The sequence below is a fragment of the Protomyctophum bolini genome (genome assembly GCF_963924005.1).
Source record: "Protomyctophum bolini genome assembly, chromosome: 19".
Taxonomy (NCBI): Eukaryota; Metazoa; Chordata; class Actinopteri; order Myctophiformes; family Myctophidae; genus Protomyctophum; species Protomyctophum bolini.
Genome location: NC_137880.1, coordinates 7682271 through 7702471, shown reverse-complemented (window position 1 = coordinate 7702471; position 20201 = coordinate 7682271). Strand labels below are relative to the sequence as shown.

General features: G+C 42.0%; 1 protein-coding gene across 1 annotated transcript; it reads right to left on the bottom strand.

Annotated features, from left to right (window-relative positions):
• Positions 1 to 2159: 2159 nt before the first annotated feature.
• Positions 2160 to 10445, bottom strand: LOC308334531 (extracellular calcium-sensing receptor-like; the record flags this gene model as incomplete). The annotated part of the gene is made up of 9 exons (XM_080791329.1): positions 2160 to 3073; positions 3165 to 3288; positions 3386 to 3613; positions 4051 to 4326; positions 6315 to 6521; positions 7005 to 7274; positions 7874 to 7960; positions 9516 to 9795; positions 10243 to 10445. 9 exons carry the CDS (start codon positions 10443 to 10445, stop codon positions 2160 to 2162), a joined length of 2589 nt encoding a protein of 862 aa, XP_080647455.1.
• Between the last annotated feature and the right edge of the window lie 9756 nt (positions 10446 to 20201).

Genomic DNA, 20201 nt, shown 5'->3' with positions numbered 1-20201 from the left:
AACCGTTGTTGGCCCAATGGGAAACCCACTCTGTGTCTGTCTGCCTTCATTCAGTGCCTTAAGAAGCTGCAATGGGAAGTAACTTAAATACATTTTACTTTCATACATTTAGATTTCCGGCCGATCTACAAGCTCGGCCGCTTGTATTGTAGATTGGCTATTTCCAAAAGATTTTTATAGATTTGAAAACTTGTGAAATGGGACATTCTGCATGAGTACTTTCTACTTTGTTTCTGTAAGCACAATATAGATGCCTGCAATTTTACTCAAGCCTATTATTCCGGAATGTCACGTGTAACAGTATTTCTAAATTGCAGTATTGATACTTTTACTTGATTGAGAAATCTGAGTATACTTTCATTGAGAAATCTGAGTACTTTATCCATCACTAAAGTGGTTATAAGTACAATTTCAAGGTGGCAGTGTCTCGAGAGGTTGGGGCTCTGAAGGATCCTGGTTTGATCCCTTTGGATTAGTGTGTCAAAGTGTCCTTGCGCAAGACACATAAAGCAATAAGCCACGAGAGGTCTCCGGGTATTTTACAATGGCTGGGGGCCTCCCAGCCATGTAAAATAGCCGGTAAGCTGGGGCCTTGATCGGCTTATTGCTTTTCTAAAACGGTTACAAACGTATAGCAATATTAACCTAATTCACAAAAGTAGCTACACTTTGCACCACCAGAGCGAGCCACAGTGACATCACTTCCTTGTTTTGCTGCAAGTAGGCTATGTGACGGGAGAATAGCGCTTGATGTCTTTACGGGGCTGCCTGGAGCTTCAGTCATATGAGCCGGGTGGTGCTTAGACGATGTGTTGAATACTTTACTTTTTTTTTTTTTATGCAGGTCTGATCTATGTCCGCATGTCTGGATGTTTTCCATCACTGTTAATTGGAGGTCTGGATGTTTTCCATCACTGTTAATATGTCATAAGCAAAGTGGTCAAATAGTAAGTTCACAAATGGCCGAAGTGTAAAGCGGGGCATAAATATTGTATGAAACATTACATGTCGGGAAACGGTGGCGGGCAGGAGTGGGATTAAGAAAACACTTCCTCCTATGCTGCTTGATCTTATTAAAGTAATACTGTTTATTTACTATCGTACGAGGGATACACTAAGCATAAGCCTTTTCACATTTCTGCCTTGTTTAGAATCGGCCTTTATTTGTTAATGGAGTGTAGAAATGTTCAGCAGAACATGTACTGCTAGGTTATTGTGACAAGATAATGGCTATCTGTCACTCATACGACTCCTGACTTTCCACCTGGTGTCTCTGGCCACAGTCAGCTGCTGACATCTACAGACCTGCAGTACTTTCACTTTTCACCACTTTCTTCCCGATATCATAGTTAATGGATGTTGGTAAAGAAAAATCTTGCACGCTTCAGCCAGCCGAAGGTAGAAGCTATGGCTTGTCGGTGATCAACAGGACGCACTTGCATCAGAGAAAATTATAAATGGGGACAACTTGCAACAGAGAAATGATAATACCTGGGCACTTCATGAGAGAGACTGGTCTGCATGTGTTTTATTGTTTTGCAGGGGTAACATGACTGTCATGAACTGGCTCACATCATGACAAAAAGGGAGACGACACACAGGAGTAAACTTAACATTATTTTATGTATAACTAAATAAGGCTTAAAAAGGTGCAACATGTATGAGGTGTGAATGGTCAGTGACATCAGTAGTGTAAAGTGTGTATGGCTGTGTGAACATGGACTGTATGTGCAAGTGCAGAAATAAACCGAACTGAAACTACTTCAAACAAGCATAATCAAACAGGCAGTGTGACCTGTGCAAGGGAGAGAGAGAGAGAGAGAATGGCCTCAGCCAGCCTGCTTTTATACCCAAGGGGATAATTGGGACCAGGTGTGTCAATCCCCAAGACACACCTCAGCAGGCTGGCACTCCTACACAGGGACAGAACAACAATTAATATCCAACCAAACCAACCCCACAGGCTGGGTCATCACAATGACATTTCGACTTTTGTCTCCCTCAGAGTCGAAACAGGGTTAATTGTTAATCCATTCATAGATGATTAACATCTATTAACTTTATTATTACTTTTATAGATGTTATCTATGATTATTATATCCATTATACAGATTGCTGTAAAATACAGAGGCACATATATTGTGGTTTAATTGATGATTCTACATCTTTGTGGCACCACGACCCATGATGGACTTCTTAGTGTTTCTCTCGGGTTTCAAAAGGATTATATAACACTTTGGTCCAAACAGTGCCACTAAAAGGCCAAAACTAGATGCTAAAATAGCAAACACCTCCACTACGTCCGCATATTTGCCTGGAGAGCTGATGTATGCTGGGATGAAGGCTATCCACACGGCACAGAAGATCAACATGCTGAAAGTGATTAGCTTGGCTTCATTGAAGTTGTCTGGTAGATTCCTTGCCATGAATGCAAGGACAAAGCTGAGGAGTGCCAGTAAACCAATATAACCCAGTAGCACCGCAAAACCAACTGTTGATCCCACATCACACTCGTAGACTATCTTATCACTGTGGTATTGTTTGTTTTTACGAGGAGTCGGCGAGGCAGACGCAAGCCAGGCTATGCAGATTATTGCCTGGATGGAAGTAAGAGTCAGAACTGTCCCTCTCTGCTGCATGGCACCGAAAAACCTCATAATGTCTGCGCCCCCAGGCTTGGAGGCCTTGAACACGGCCAGCACCACCATAGTCTTTACCAGGATACACGAGACACAGAGCACGAAGCTGATCCCAAACACCGCATGCCTCAGCTGACACGTCCAGAGCCTGGGCCGACCGATGAACAGAAGTGAGCACAGGAAGCATAGTTTGAGTGACATCAACAGTTGGAAGCTGAGCTCTGAGTTGTTGGCGCGCACCACGGGCGTGTCTCGGTGATTGACGAAGATTCCCAAGACAATGGCGCAGATGAGGGTGCCTAGCAATGAGATGGCGGTCAAGGAGATGCCCAGGGGCTCATGGTAGGAGAGGAACTCCATGCTCTTAGGGACACACTGTTCACGCTGAGCATTGGGCCAGAAGTCCTCTGGACAGCTGGTGCACTCTGTTGAATCTAATGGGGCAAGGGGAATACAAGTACAGTATCAGCCTAGAGATATAAGCTATACTGTACATAGGCCTGGCTACATGATTGACACCTATACCAGTCTCATTGCTGATCTCTCCCTCAGAACAAGCGATGCAGTCGAAGCAGCAGACGGGTTCTCCTTTCCTTCGGGCCAGGCGGGTTCCAGGGGAACAGCTCTCGCTGCACACTGACCGAGGAGGCTATACGAGAGTTAAGAAACAAACTGCTCGTTTACAGTCCAAACGGCTGAATTAAATTACATTCACATTATAGTGTATTTTAGAAAGCCAAAGTGACCTTTTTGGTTACAAAGTTCCAGAAGATTCTGTCTTCATCGAGGATGAGTTCTTCACCTACGGACGGTGACTTCTTATAAACACCGACATTCTGAACCTTTACACTTCCGTCAGGAAGCCACGCCAAGTTCATGATGTCACAGATTGGTAAGGCATCACTGTTCTCATCAAATAATACTTGATCACCATATGATGTGGTGAAGTTGACCTTTTCCAGGTAATACACGAGCTAGAAATGGTGATGCGGGGGACATCATGATAAAGAGCAAGAGACTTGGATAGAACTGCACATAAGAATTAGCTTGCATATCACTATAAGAAAAGCATTAACCCATTCTGACCTGAGATCAGATTCATACGAGGTTTTCACTGGACACACACTGGTCTGATTAACCCATTCTGACCTGAGATCAGATTCTAAAAATGTCAGTCGCTCTTCGATTTTTCAAAAAATAGCAGACCTACAAGCTCGTAGCGCGCCACTCGGTGGCGCGCTATGAGCTTGTAGATCTGCTATTTTTCAATAGTTAAAGCATGACATGATGCTGACACCAAAACGGGTTCCCGTTCAGAATGGGTTAATAGCGTTTCATCTCAGTAATGCCAATCTTCCAAGCTTTATATACCAATGTCATACATACATGCATTAATTAATTAATATCACACCTGCCATGGCTGTATTGACTGCAAACTGGCACAGCTGTGGCCAGCGAAAGGCCCTCTTCCTGGCACACATTGCATCATGTCATGGAGGGCGTGGGCCACAGCATACACACCCTTGTAGACATTGTACTCTGGCCTGAGGTTGGACACGTCCAACAGGGTGGTTTCTGCTGTTCCTAGGTCCTCCTGTCCAGTACACACCCTTCCACCAACATCCACCCACTCTGACGGAAGGGGTGCAAATTTACACTGGAATGTGTGCTCCCAAAACTGCCTCACCTTAAGACACAAAATGAAGACTATACTCAAACAGACGTGTAATACCTTGTGAATATTTAATAACAGACATCAGGTTGAAATTGTAGATTAAAAGTCAGGTTGAAATTGTAGATTAAAAGTCACACCTGTGTGAACTGAGCGGTGCAACTATACATTTATTGTTATACTGTACTCTACTGTGCTTTGTATTGCATTGTAGTGTACTGTGCCGGGGTCCCCGGAACATCATGACCCGGAGTTACCATGTGGAGGTCCCCGGAACATCCAGACCTGCAGGAACACGGCCAGGGGGCCTGTCCGGCTCCGGCGAGCCGCCCTGCGTCCGAAACGGTCGAGAAATGACAGACTTACCATGTGGGGGTTCCCGGGGTGTCCCCGGAACATCCAGAGCCCCAGGAACGGCCCATGGTTCATACTGTAGTCACTGTAGTGTACTCTGTGCTACTTTACTCTGTGCTGTACTGTACTGGACACTTTAGGAGTTGCAGCTTTCCGTGCTCGGACATACAGACAGACAGACAGACACAGAGACAGACATACGGACGGACACACATAGCCCCATAATAGAGCGGAGGCACCGCTCAAAAACAAACTAAATTTATCGTTCAGACATCTGAACACATCAGCGGATGTGATTTTCACTCCAACCAAGACTATTAAGCTCACAGTATCGTCAACGCAGTCGCAGTCACCCCAAACCAGGGATTATTTCAGAATGATGCCACATGGAAAGTGGCTCCACACTCACAATGCCACTGGCAGTAGACTGCTAAAGAGATTCTTTCCCAGGACAATAATACACAAACGAATGAGCCCAAGTAAAGCCTGAGAAACACCCCTGGCAATTAAGGGCCCCAAGGTGCCACGCCTAGTCCCAAACATGCCACACACACTGTTCAGAGGTCTGGCGTGAGAATAGTAACACAAGGTGTCCAGTCAAGATATACTAGGATACTAGGAGTGAAGCATTGTTATATTTGTGTCATAATGAGGTGTCACGATGTATTGGGATATTTAAAACATGATTGTCGTAACCTTTTACAGTAATGCAATATATTTAAAAAAATGTATAATACTATGCATGCATTTTTTGATGGGGAAAGTTATACGATGTTACACTGTCATACAGTTATACCGTATGGTCTGTGTGATATGAAATGTGAGCGTACCACAGTATAATCACTAACCATGTCTTCCATCATATTCATTTTGGAGAGAAATGATACAGACTCCAGCCACTTCCAGTTTAGAGCACTGCAGAGGGGAGGTGTGTGTGTGTGTGTGTGTGTGTGTGTGTGTGTGTGTGTGTGTGTGTGTGTGTGTGTCCAGAAGAAGAAGATGCTTGCTAATGTTACTGTACATGCATAAAGGCAATTATGTTTCTGCATGTCTAAAAGGTTAAGTCCAGATCACATCAATATATGACTGAGGTTAGTGGAATGTATGCAGTATTTATATATTATATTTGTTATTAGTGTCTATCTGCCCTCTCAAACAGTCAGTGAGGAGTCTGAGGACTTATATTCTTGTTTTATTCATTATAGGCCTAGTTGTTGTGGACGCAATGAGCACTAACTATAGAAGCTGGCCTACTAACCCTACGCCACCAGAGGGCGCAGCTGTATCACACATAAAACACACACACACACACACACACACACACACACACACACACACACACACACACACACACACACACACACAACTTAACTTAAAAAAACTTAACTTAAAAAAAACTTAACTTAATAAAAAACGTACAAAAAAAATAAAAAAAGAACTTAAAGAAAACAACAAAAAAACACACACGCACACACGTGATAGTACGTAATTTATTCTAATTCGCTTCCCGCGTCTTACTTGTCAATATCACTGTATCACCTATACTGCTACAATTAATGTCCGGTGGCAGGTGCCAAACTGAAGTATTTATTTTGTACCTGTACACATGGTGTAACAATGGACGGGTTGACACCAAACAAAAGACTCACTATGCTATTCTCATGGCTGTTGTCAGGGTCATTGTCAGGGTGCATTTTCAACAAGAAGTCCTTGAGGCCTGGTATCTCTCCACGACGGACTGCAATACCCAGGGTGCCTCTCAGGTACGGCATGTAGCGAGGAGTCTGGAGCTGTGGGTGTTCTATGAAGCTCGTATCGACTATCCACTGCAGACCCGTCACCTTCTGCTTTACCACCTGTAAATAATCATATACTAATAATTACTGAGCATTTTACTTTGACGCAAGACTGATTGTTTGATTGCGTTGCAATCAAACAAAATGCTTTGCAATTACATAGCAACCTTATTTTATATGAAAGGATGGCTTTACTCTTCATCTCACTTTTGAAAACCAAAGCCTTTTCCTTAGATTCGATTGCGTTAAGTTACCTTGCAGACTTGGTTATCTCAAGTATGTCTTTCAATTATGTATACGGTCCGTCTATGTATATGCTTTGGTTTCATTTGTCTTATATTGTTTTGTTTTCCCAACGATTTGAATTGATTGTTGTGCATGTAAAGCACTTTGTAAACACTGTTTTTTAAAAGCAGCTCATGAATTAATGTTATAATTATTGTTATTATTATTATTATTATTATTACTTCAATATCACTCATTTCCGATGCCTTTATAATCAATGAGTTCCCATACATTATTAACATGGATTGCGACGCGAACCTCGTCCATGAGTTTTACCATATGGATTCCATATGCTATCACGACAACGACGCGTGCTGTGGACGTCTTCATCACAGAGACGATCCTCTGCGTCTGGGCCGGGTCGTTGTCCCAGGGCAGAGCCGCCGCGTACGCCAGGCAACCCAAACCGGACCGGGCCAGCTCAGACTGGCAGATGTGGGCCGCGTCGCGGCCGTAGGAATCATCCGTGAACAACAATCCTGCCCAGCTCCACTCGAACCGTCTCATAATCTGGAGCATAGCTAGCACCTGAGTGGATAGAGAATGGAGAGGGACAATTAACTTTTGGTGTTTTATAAGCATTATATGTTATACTTTAGCTATTGGAAATTAGCAGATCTACAAGCTCATACGAGCCTGTATAGGTCTGCTATTTTTGAAAAATCTTGAAAATGTCGCGCAAATCATTGAATATATATTCTTTCACAGCGAACGTGTTTAACTCAAGTCTTTGCTTCTGAGGGGTTCCTGGAACAACATATTTTCAGATGCGGGCTGGGGGGCAATTAGATATATTTCTTGGGGTCCTTGACATGAAATATTGAGCACCACTGATATAGAAACGTAGGTCTTTCAGAAAACTGTCAGGATTTGTTTTAAATTTCGACTTCAGGCCTAAATGGGTTAGACTAAATTATTCACATAGTGGTACATCCTTGACCTTTGGCAAATTAATCTAAATCAGTTAATCTTCCTACACTGATTCCACAATATAAAGGTGTAATAATTCTCTTTTATGATGATCTCTGTGAACAGAGACCTGCATATGCAGTAGGCTCCAGCAGTAATATCCACAATCATATATTAGAGGTGATGTGATATATCAATCACAGTACTTAGAAGTTCACCTGGATGGCATTACTCATGACTGTTCTAAAGAAGGAAGGGTGCTGCTTCCGGTCACTCAGACAGGAGCACATGGCATAGGAGCTGATCTGAAAAAGACACACAAAATGTGACTCTTTTTGACAAAGAGACGGTCATGGCGACAAGACTGTTCAGGAGAGGAGAATTAAGTTAATAGCACAGGCAGACTCTAGACTAGCATGTCTGAAATAAATGTCAGAGCTGAAATCAACATGCATATATGAAATAAATGCTTAAACATGTATAGCTAGGTGTAATGTTAGAGTCCACAGAAGTGAACCTTTCAGGTCTGTTTTCTCAACTCGCTGTTTTATGCATGACATTACTCTATAAGCCATATCTCCAAAACTGCTGGGTCAAACTGAACAACCAATATGTCATTTTGACCTTTTCCAGGTAATACACAAGCTACAAAATGGTGATGGGGGACATGATGAAGCGCAAGAGACTTGGATAGAACTGCACATAAGAATTAGTCAGAAACGGTCACAGATGTTCTGCAATGTACATTTTCTTTCTTTATTATGTATTTACATTTGTTTTACAAATGTCGGCCTGCAAGCAAAGCATGTGATAGGACTGACAATGCTGTCTCCTCGACCTGTTAGTCTCACCTAGATGAACCCCCGCTCTGCTAAACGCTACACTCACTTTACCAAATAAAGAAATACAAGGGTGCGACTGCACCCTTAAGGCTCATACAGTACATAGTCTGGATTTTCGGTGGTTAGGTGACCACCAAACTATACAACCGCGGTGAAGAGCAAACCACCGCCAAAGCACCTGCCCTTCTCTCTGTTTTTACTCACCACCGGCACCGCTCAATGTTATTTCAGCTCCGGTGGTCACCTCACCACCGGAAATCCAGACTATGTATGAATGAGCCTTTAAGCACCATCCAAGAGCTTGTGTAATAGAATTGTGCCTTTGCTCTCTCTCTCTCTCTCTCTCTCTCCCCCACTCTCTCTCTCTCTCTCTCTCTCTCTCTGTCTTTCTCTCTCTCTCTTGAGATCTCTCTTGAGTGTGAAATTGTAAACTTTGATTGATTTATTAGGCAATTAATTAGCATGCTTGAATAAACAATCTGATTGTATATGAAATGTCAATGACACAAATCTTTTTTGTTCGTTTGTTTATTTATATATAGTCGGAAGAGATTTTGTAATAACTTTTCACTGGTTCAATATTTGTAAAAGCCACACACAGACGTAAAGGGTGTTCAATATAGAGCACAGATTTATTCAAACAAATTGAAACGTCGAAAAATGGAGATAGCTATAGGTTTCAGCGATTATATGGTGTACTGTGCATACGTGTTATATTATGTTTTATGTCTTTCAAGCTTTAAAAAAAAAATACTACACATTGTGCAATGTGCACCATAGTATATTTGATACACAACCTGTCATGGTCTGTCACTCCACAGACCATGTCTCCTCCCTGGCCACTCCCTCATTCCATTCCCTCACACTGCACACCTGTCCCCAACTCTCATCAGCCCTGCAGTGCTTACTGCTTCCCATTACACACCTGTGAACCCTTTGCCATTATCCTGCTGCCTATAAATACTGGACTCTTTGCACACACAAATAACCAAATGCTATAAAAGCGGGTCCAACTCACCATGGGCACTCTGTACAAACCCAACACACTAGAGATGGCAATAGACTGCGCCGAGGTACCACCACCCCCAATGCCGAGCACCGGAGGAGGGGCCCCGACGCATGCGCTCTCAGCCAATGGAAACCGCTCCTCTCTCCCGCTGACCAATGACAGCGCCGCGCGGAACGCGACGGCGAGCGAGTAACAGGTGTCATAGATGGTGTACCCCAGAGTCACGTTGGGCAGCAGGCGGGGGTTTCCGTTGATCTCGGCAATGGCAAAGGCCAAGGTCTGGGCCCGTCTGAGCGCGTCAATGAAGAAACTACACACAAATGTTAAATATATATATATCTATAAAGAAACACCAGTTAAATGAAGTGCCCTCACATCTGTATCTGTATGCAAATGGCATCCTTCACATATAATTCTACATTCATTCAAACTCCTAAATCTTATAACTCTGACTGCAGGGGAGGGAGTCTGGTAGATATAGCTACTGTATAGGTTGTTGAGTCTAATGATCCTGATTTTTCTAATGAAAAAGAAAATGGACAATCAAAATGTGTTGGACATATTACATTTGGGTGTGGTGTCACTTGATATGGTAGTAATGGCAACATTGACTATCAAGAAATTAAAAAAAACATGGCACTTGATCTCTATACCCTGCCATACCATACAGTACAGTACATTAAAACTAGGTACCGGCCGTTCTCTTGCTTGCAAGTGTCATACTCGTCATACTCACCCATGGCAAACGGGGTCCTGTTGCTCGGCGGTGAAGGACAGGTCAGGGAACACCGAGGAGAGGTGGATGTCAAACACGGCACCCAGAACCAAGTCTCCGGGCTTGTGCATTCTGTTGGGATTAAACGGTGCCTGCAACTCGCAAGAAGAAGACGAGGAGGACGAGGTAGAGGAGGAAGGAGAGAGGAAGGAGAACAACAACATGGCGTACACGTACGGGTTTGAAAGCCGGTGTATAATAATGTCTAGAGAGGCCCTCATCATGACTGTCCAAACTAACACACCTACCTCCCTCTTCTCTAGATATATACCATTGTCCACTTGTTCCGTTTTTATACACAGTGGCGTGCCATGCCATGCCACCTCGTAACATTACGTAATCTTTTACAGCACCCATCGGAGCAGAGGTAGACGTAGAGGCGGGGCTTATATAGCGTACGTTGATACGATATTTTCCTTTTCATTGACTTGTTTATTTGGGAGGTCATGTTTTCTATCAATTACCATAAATCCTCTAATAGACTAGAATATATATGCCTCCAATATAGCTAAGAGAGAGGCCTATATATTTCTATTTTTCAAACAGATCATAATGAATAAAAACACACTTTGTGTGTAGTTTGAACCCAGTAAAATGTATACTGGGTTAATTTATTGAAACCAATTAGTACTGTATGAAATATTAAACAGTGCAGTTACAGCTGGTCACTATGCAAGAGTGTACATGTTATACCAAGAAGACCCTGTATGATGAAATTGGTACTGTGGGAACCAACCCATGGGCATCGATCAAGACGTACGTCCCACATTAAGGGGGCGGCGGTGGCTCAGGGGTAGAGTGCCTGGATGGGAACCGCAAGGTTGCCAGTTCGAACCCGGGCTCCCCCAGAGTTACTGTCGAAGTGTCCTTGAGCAAGACACTGAACCCCTAATTGCTCCCGATGTGCTAGTTGGTGCCTTGCATGGTTTCCGCTGCCATCGGTGTATGAATGGGTGAATGTAATGCACAATCTATGTAAAGCGCCTTGGATAAAGGCGCTATATAAATGCACCATTTACATTAACATCATTTTGATGCACTCGAGAAAGACGCAGGAGCGCAAAGTACCAACAAACTGGCCAGATGTATATGGAGAACCGGGATGACTGGAAGCTAAGGTGGAGGGCTCGTCTGAGGACGACTTATAGAACTGGTCATATCCAGCAGAAAGCTCCGAATGTGCCACTCTCTATATGGCCTGTCCGGAGGACCTCCATTCCATTGTGTTCCAGGTGGGAATTAGCAGCCGGGGGGAGAGCGGGGACGGCCTTTATAGACCTGCCATTTTTCCAAAACGGTTAAATCACTATATTCTGATCATTGCTATAGAGTGTTTGTTCAATAACCGAGGTCTCCAGCTCCTTAATAAACAGAAAATACATTTTCAAGTAAAATGTCAGCCAATCAGGATAGAGTGGCTATTTATGAGCTTATTCTTTACTCCTATACACGTGCAGGTCTAATGTTTGTCTTTAGGTCAATGTTTGTTCTGTGAATGCATTGACAATGAATGGAAATGGAATATTTACATCATAACGTGCCTCATTACGTCATATTGTTTCTTTATTGTTAATAATGGCGTTTAATGTTTGTGTTGGCACCGTTTGTTTTACATCACCCTGCGCCTAAACATGAGTTAGACTTTAATATATTAGTGCCCCTCACTTCACACAGGTGTTCCAGTGGTGCCGTGTCATTAGTCAGAAAGTTCATTGTTCCAAAATTACTATCCCTATCTCTAACCCTAACCTAAACCTAACCGCAAGCACGGGAGCAAACCTAAACCTATAAGCGCAAGCACGGGAGCAGTGCATGTTCGGACTAACGGGACTTCGGATCTATGGGCAGTTTCCGTTCCAGTTCCAGTTCCAATTTTGTCTGCTCATTCTTTTGTGTCATCACTAAGGCCAAACGGATCCAGGACTATAATCAATGTGTTTAGAGCAAAAATAACTCTAAATATGCTAAATAAACCTTAAAGTACCACAACAAAGTAATTAAGATCTATTAGTCAAACCTTCGACTTCATCCATTTTTATTCCATTCAGACAGTGAAGATATGTGCATTTGGGGGTACTACCATTGTGATGTACTGTATTGTTGCCCATGCCTATTATGGCACTTACAAGTCGTTAATTCATTTGCACATGTTTTGAAACGATCTCCCACGGTGACTCATTCCCCTCATTAGACGGGACAATTAATTATCTTCCAACATATTGCACCTGCTGAGCCAGTATTGCATCAGCCCTGGGCCACATCACATCATGTCATCTGTGGTAAACACACCCACCCACCTGGGTATAGTCTGCTGTTGTCACATGGTGTTATGTGAAATTGTGAATAACAGCTGGTGTACAAACACTACTGAAAGACATTGTTGCCCGAATCTAGAGTTTCTAATCATCAAATGCAGACCATTCTTCTTGCCAAGGGAGATGTCGGCAGCTTTTATTATTGCTGTGTATGTCCACCCCCGAGCTAACGCTAAAGTAGCTATGAGCAAACTGCATGACGTCATTAGTAAACAACAGAACAAACACCCGGAGGGTATTTTTAATTGTGGCTGGTGATTTCAACCACACAAACCTTAAGACTGTCTTTACCCAAATTCTATAAAAATGTACACATTAAGACCAGGGGAAATAAAATATTGGACCAGGTGTACACAAATGTACCTGGAGCCTATAAGGCATACGCCTCGCCTGAACTTGGGACAGAGACTAAATCTGACCATATGTCTGTTGTCCTGATTCCAGCCTACCAGCCCCGCATCTGCAGATTTAAAACCCAGATCAAGACAGTGCAGATCGAGCTGGACAGAGGAGGACTCATCAGCACTGCAGGACTGCTTTGAGGATACAGTGTGGGAGCTCTTTGAACATCCAGACATTGAGCAGTACACCTCCACTGTACTATCCTACATAAACTTCTGCACTGACAATGTGTGCACAAAGAAGCAGATTAAAATCTTCCCTAACCAGAAACCATGGTTTACCATGGACTACTGCTCAGAGCCCGGGACACTGCATTTAGATCAGGGGATAGGGAGGCTTATAGCAGAGCCAGAGCAGCCCTGAAAAGTGGCATTAAAAATGCAAAACAACAATACAAACAGCGTATTGAGGACAACTCCAGAGACAACAACTCCCGCACCATGTGGCAAGGCATCAGACATCTCACAGACTATACAAACAGACCCCTGGTTCCCCACCCCTGACAGACCCCACCCTCCCCCAGACCAGCTCAATGCTTTCTTTGCCAGGTTTGAGAACAGCAGCAACGCAGGTCCAGACATTAACATCACAACAGAGGGTGGACACCAACTGAGTTCTCAGCCATATCAGGTCAAACAGGTCCTCCAGAACATCAACAACAACAAGGCAGCTGGACCCGACGGTGTTCCAGGCCGAGCACTGAAGGCGTGTGCTGGGCCAGCTTGCCGCAAATCTTTGCAGACATCTTCAATCTGTCACTCAAGCAAGCGACTGTCCCGACCTGTCTAAAAGCCACTATACCATCATTCCTGTCCCCAAAGCCTCAGCCATCACCTGGCCGGTCGCTCTCACGCCGGTGATCATGCAATGCTTTGAGAGACTGGTGCTAGCCAAAATAGTTGGCTATAAATTAACCCCAGCATTAGAATTAAAGCATTATCTAAATCAACTTTAGTTTCAAATTAATCACATTGTGTGGTTGGGACATAATTCAGACCTTTTGATAAGGCCAACTCACATTTAGTGCTGATGGGTCGTTGAGACAGGTTGAAGTGTACATTTTAATTTGTGTGTGTGTGTGTGTGTGTGTGTGTGTGTGTGTGTGTGTGTGTGTGTGTGTGTGTGTGTGTGTGTGTTTGCATATAATACCTTTCAAACCCCAACAACTATTAATGTCCTTGTATGGATGAGTATCTCATCTCCATCTTGCTATTCAAGCTGAACCATTAAAGAATGTACAATCACAAGTCCCTATAGACACTTAATTTGCACATGATTGCTCCAAATCAGGTACAATCAGCTTTGGTGAAGGAACATCACCTTAATGTATCTTGCAAAATGTGCTCCTCTTACATTACAAGGTGTGCTATTGCCTTCCAATGGGTATTGCATGTTATTGACTAAGATTACCACACACCGTACATATATAAACAAAGGCTATACAAAAAAAAACTTGACATTGAAATGTTGTCTTTATTTGTGACTTCACTTAAACCACGTTTCACATTCACAAAAATGCCCATCTGGGAAAAGACAAAAAGTATTTCAAAGTAGCATGTTTTATATCCATCTCATGACTAATATATATATAGGCAGTTTGTTTTAGTAGTTAAATGTAGTTAAATGCAATCTACAGCAAATATGCAGGTCAAATTACAGTGAAACAAATAATATGATTGAGGAAAAAAAAAATTGACTATTGCAGTTGAGAAGTGCAGGCGGTATATGTTCCAAGACAATGCAGTATACCAAAATGATTACTTGCGACAGAAAAGTCCTTAATTGTGATTTAAAAGAAATAAGGGTGGCAGCATTCTCTGCTGTTTTCTGGTAGTTTGTTCCAGATGTTTGGTGCATAAAAATGAAACATTGCTGGTTTGTATAATAAATCTTAAAAACCTTAAACTTTTATTTCTATTTAAAAAAAATACATATTTTCCCCACTCTCCACCAGGATTCCTACTGGAGACTCTGCTTGTTTACTCACATTAACACACATTAAAGTAGAAATATAGTAGGCCTACTCTGTGGCCCTATAAGTAATTCATGTTCACAATTAACACATTTGTTCGCACATTTTATGAAAAATCACCCAAATTGTGTCAAATAGCTAACCAACAACAATGACTTTTTAAAACGAGTAGTTCAGCCAAAGATTGCTTATTATGGAGACTCTGCTGTCCGTCATGTTTGTACAGTCTGACAAATTGTGTCCACAACCATGAACATTGTTGCATTTGATTAAACAGTGGCCTTTAATCATCCATGGGCCTTGTATTATCTTATATGTTATGATTGCAACTTGTGTTTGAAAGGCTATAATATCCATAATAACCAAGGTCACAAGTAGGTAACGTTAAATTATGTGAAAACCAACCAACAGACAACTACACTGAAACAAACACCTAATTGTGGCTCAGACCGACCCATCACCCAGCCCACTACGGGGAGGCCTGCCGGATGTCTGGTATGTTGAGTCATGGCCAGTCCAGGCCTGAAGAAGGGTGAACATGTTTGACACCTCTTTATCTGAACTGATCTGAGCTAGGGTTTCTCTCCAGTATGAATTCTCTGGTGTGTTTTAAGGTGATCCATCCGAGAGAAGTGTTTCCCACACTGATCACATCCCTATGGTTTCTCACCAGTGTGAATTCTCTGGTGTGTTTTAAGACCAGATAAATGAGAGAAATGTTGTCCACACTGATCACATCCATAGGGTTTCTCACCAGTGTGAATTCTCTGGTGTTTTTTAAGACTGGATGAATCAGAGAAGTGTTGTCCACACTGATCACATCCATAGGGTTTCTCTCCAGTATGAACTTTCTGGTGTCTTTTAAGGTATGCCATTTGAGAGAAGTGTTGTCCACACTGATCACATACATATGGCTTCTCATCAGTGTGAATTATCTGGTGGCTTTTAAGTCTGGACAGTAAAGAGAAGTGCCGTCCACACTGATCACATCCATATGGTTTCTCTCCAGTATGAATTATCTGGTGTGTTTTAAGGCTGTCCATTCTAGAGAAGTGTTGCCCACACTGATCACATCCATATGGTTTCTCTCCAGTATGACTTCTCTGGTGTGTTTTAAGGCTGTCCATTCTAGAGAAGTGTTGCCCACACTGATCACATCCATAGGGTTTCTCACCTGTGTGAATTTTCTGGTGTGTTTTAAGGTGTTCCATTCGAGAGAAGTGTTGCCCACACTGATCACATCCATAGGGTTTCTCTCCAGTATGACTTCTCTGGTGTTTTTTAAGGCTGGACATTTGAGAGAAGTGTTGTCCACACTGATCACATCCATACGGTTTCTCACCCGTGTGAATTATCTGGTGTGTTTTAAGGTGATCCATTTGAGCGAAGTGTTGCCCACACTGATCACATCCATAGGGTTTCTCTCCAGTATGACTTCTCTGGTGTTTTTTAAGGCTGGACATTTGAGAGAAGTGTTGTCCACATTGATCACATTCATAGGGCTTCTCACCAGTGTGAATTCTCTGGTGTTTTTTAAGGCTGGACATTTGAGAGAAGTGTTGTCCACACTGATCACATCCATATGGTTTCTCACCTGTGTGAATTCTCTGGTGTGTTTTAAGTGCGGATAAATGAGAGAAATGTTGTCCACATTGATCACATTCATAGGGTTTCTCACCAGTGTGAATTCTCTGGTGTGATTTAAGGTGATCCATCCGAGAGAAGTGTTGTCCACACTGATCACATCCATAGGGTTTCTCTCCAGTATGAATTTTCTGGTGGCTTTTAAGGCTAGCCATTTGAGAGAAGTGTTGTCCACACTGATCACATCCATAGGGTTTCTCTCCAGTGTGAATTTTCTGGTGTTTTTTAAGGCTTGACATTTGAGAGAAGTGTTGTCCACACTGATCACATCCGTATGGTTTCTCCCCAGTATGAATTCGCTGGTGTATTTTAAGTTCTGACTTTGTAGTGCAGCGCTTTCCACACTGATCACAGCAGTGGTGTTTTTGCTTAGCCAAGCTACTTTGTTCATTCTCCTCTGGTAGATCAGGGCCAGACTGATGATGCAGCACTGAATTGGAAACAAATACAAAAATATTATTTAAACGTGCAGTACTTTATCGACTTAAATTAGCAGGAGTTAAACATTCTAATTTGTTGTGCAAAAAACAGGTTGTCTTCAATGATAATAATAAAACAAATAAACATGACTAAATAAAACATCCTCATGACATGCTGTATATCCATATAGACAAAGTAACTTACAGTGGTCTTGATGATCATCCTGTTGAGCAGAATTGTTCCTGGTGGGTTTGAGAGAGTTCATCTTCACCTGAAGCCTGGAGTCCACAGTCAGATCTGATCAGAAATTATTGATATCCTGGAGGAGTTGTGAGAGAACTGACAACTGCAAACTCTTCTTATAGCCTGAGATGGAACCATTCATTAACTGCTTGGATTGATTGGCCAAAGAGAAGAACAATAGATCTCTCCACCAACCACAACAAACTGCTGCATGTGCTCCACCCCTCTCTCTCCTCCTCATGCTCTATGCAACATTCTAGAAATAAACTGTTAACTTTGAGATTGCTTAGTAAGATGAATAGTTAATTAATCAAAACTGTATCCAAATTATGATTAATAATTTTGTTTTATTCATCATAAAAGTCAAAGCAGGAGTGAGTTTAAATCCAGAAGAACAGACACAGACAGAGTCAAAGCATATAGACTTTAAAATATAGGAACCATGATTATTATAATAAGTAGTTGTATACCAAAAGATCAACAAGGCAATTCAGGAAACACTATATGTATATCATAATGATGAACTGAAACTAAATAAGTAAAAATAACAATCAATGAAAGGGAGCTGGAAACAGAAAAGTCCTTAATTGTGATTTAAAAGAAATAAGGGTGGCAGCATTATATGCTGTTTTCTGGTCGTTTGTTCCAGTGTATTTAAAATCTTTACTCACATTAACACACATTAAAGTAGAAATATACACATTAAAGTAGAGTAGGCTCTGTGGACCTATAAGTAATTCATGTTCACAACTAACACATTTTTATAAATAATTGCACATGAGGTCAGTGTACTAAAAACATGCTTTTTGTGAATTGTGTCCACAACCATAAACATTGTTGCATTTAATTAAACAGTGGCCTTTAATCATCCATGGGCCTTGTATTATCTAATATGATAATTGCAACTTGTGTTTGAAAGGCTATAATATTCATAATAACCAAGGTCACAAGTATAGGTAACGTTAAATGATGTGAAAACCAACCAACAGAAAACTACACTGAAAAAGACAGCTAATTTAACATGCGGCTCAGACCGACCCATCACCCAGCCCACTACGGGGAGGCCTGCCGGACATAATGTCTGGTATGTTGAGTGGCCAGTCCAGGCCTGAAGAAGACTGAACATGTTTGACACCTCTTTGTCTGAACTGATCTAAGCTCTTTGCATTGATGATGATGATGAGTATGGCTGCACACAGACAGCAGAGAAAAGATGAAGATGTCAGTGCATGCCTCACTTACATTATTACTTAATTTAACTTTGTGACTTGTATGTACTGTAGGCCTATATAATATTGTCAATTACTTGTATGAGTGTGGGAGAGGTGGAGCTTCTTTAACAGACAGTTTGACATACATTTCAATTGAGAACATCAGTCTCCAGTATAGAGGTGTTCCAATGGAAAGTGTTTTGTAGAAAATAACTCATTTTGGATGAACTACTCCTTTGAGGCTTATTATAAACCACATATGGGAAAACTCCCAAAAAACAGCAGGCATTCTGTCATATTATATTTAAACAATACTTTTTCCCCCACTGCATTTGATTGAGTTTCTCTTTTATTATTTATAGCTGTGATTTTGTAGGCCTATTTGTTTCCTGCATGATAATGAATCATGTTTTCTATTATTATTTGACTCCGACAGTGTCTGTTAATTATTTTAGATTTACTAGACCGGTGCCCGGCTGTAGAGCACTGCAGTCCGTGAGTCGGTAATGATCAATGTTGGAGATCCATTCCCCACCCGGCTATGCAATAGCCGTTGTACCCGTGTCAGACTCACGTTCACGTTTTTTTTGTTGCTACAAACAAAAAAAATGATTGTAGGCCTACAGGCATGCAAGGAACATGCGTCATGGCCATCTCCCATCTGGAAAGAACAGGAAGTACGACATTCCTGAGGCACAGGAATTTATCACATGTTTATTCGGATCAACTGAATTTGTAGGCCTATATGTGTCTGACGTCACATGAGTGTCTGCCATTGGGGGGGAGGGGTGCTATTGATGCAGTGGATCAGAGAGAGTGGCGAAGTGGGCTGTGGACTATTGTGGACACGCTGAAGAATGTATTCTTTGAGCACAGTCTGACGCAGTTCACTTAATGTGGTCTGCAGGTTAATGTTATTGATTTCAGCTGTTCCAATTGCAATTCCAAACATGCGAACATGACCCGCTTTAATTACTTCAGTCTAATGTGTTAATAGCCTACTAGTAGCCTACTAGTCTTTTTATGTCCAATATTTGCATTTCAGTTCATAATCATAAAGTTAATGTATTTGAAATTAAATAAAAAAAAGATTACTTTTCCGGATTCCAATTCAAAAATAGGTGAAAATAATTCAGGATTCCAATTTAAAAAATAGCAAACAAGCTCAAAATGCATTGCACTGTGACACGTTTTGAGCTTGTAGATCAGCTATACCTTTGACTATAGGCTATGCATTGTGGCCCTCTGGAGTGAGTTTGAAATATAGTGGCCCTCTCCATCATCAAAGTTTCCCACCCCTGCCCTATCCAATGTTTTGTTTTGTCGCCTACTGCTGATGTTGGCAAATGGCAATAATAGCATTTGTATCTCAACGTGCACCAGATTGAAGCATTTTCATCGCAAAAGGGCAAAGCACCCCCTGTTGGGGCAGCGCTATCATTCTAATATATGAGTCATACAACTGATACTGCCTGCTTGATTTAACAACGCAATCTGATTTCGTCGTTTTATATACGTATATATCTTTTTTGCCCCCTCAAAAATCTCAATTGACCACTCAGTCATTTCATCCTGGCGCCGGGCCTGCAACGAGCCCCTGTCATCTATCTTCTAAAATAATATATGTCTTGTCTAATCATAAACTCTCCTCCACTAATTGTATAGTAACCTATCTTTTTAAACCTTAATTTGGGGAAGTGAAATGTCAGTCAA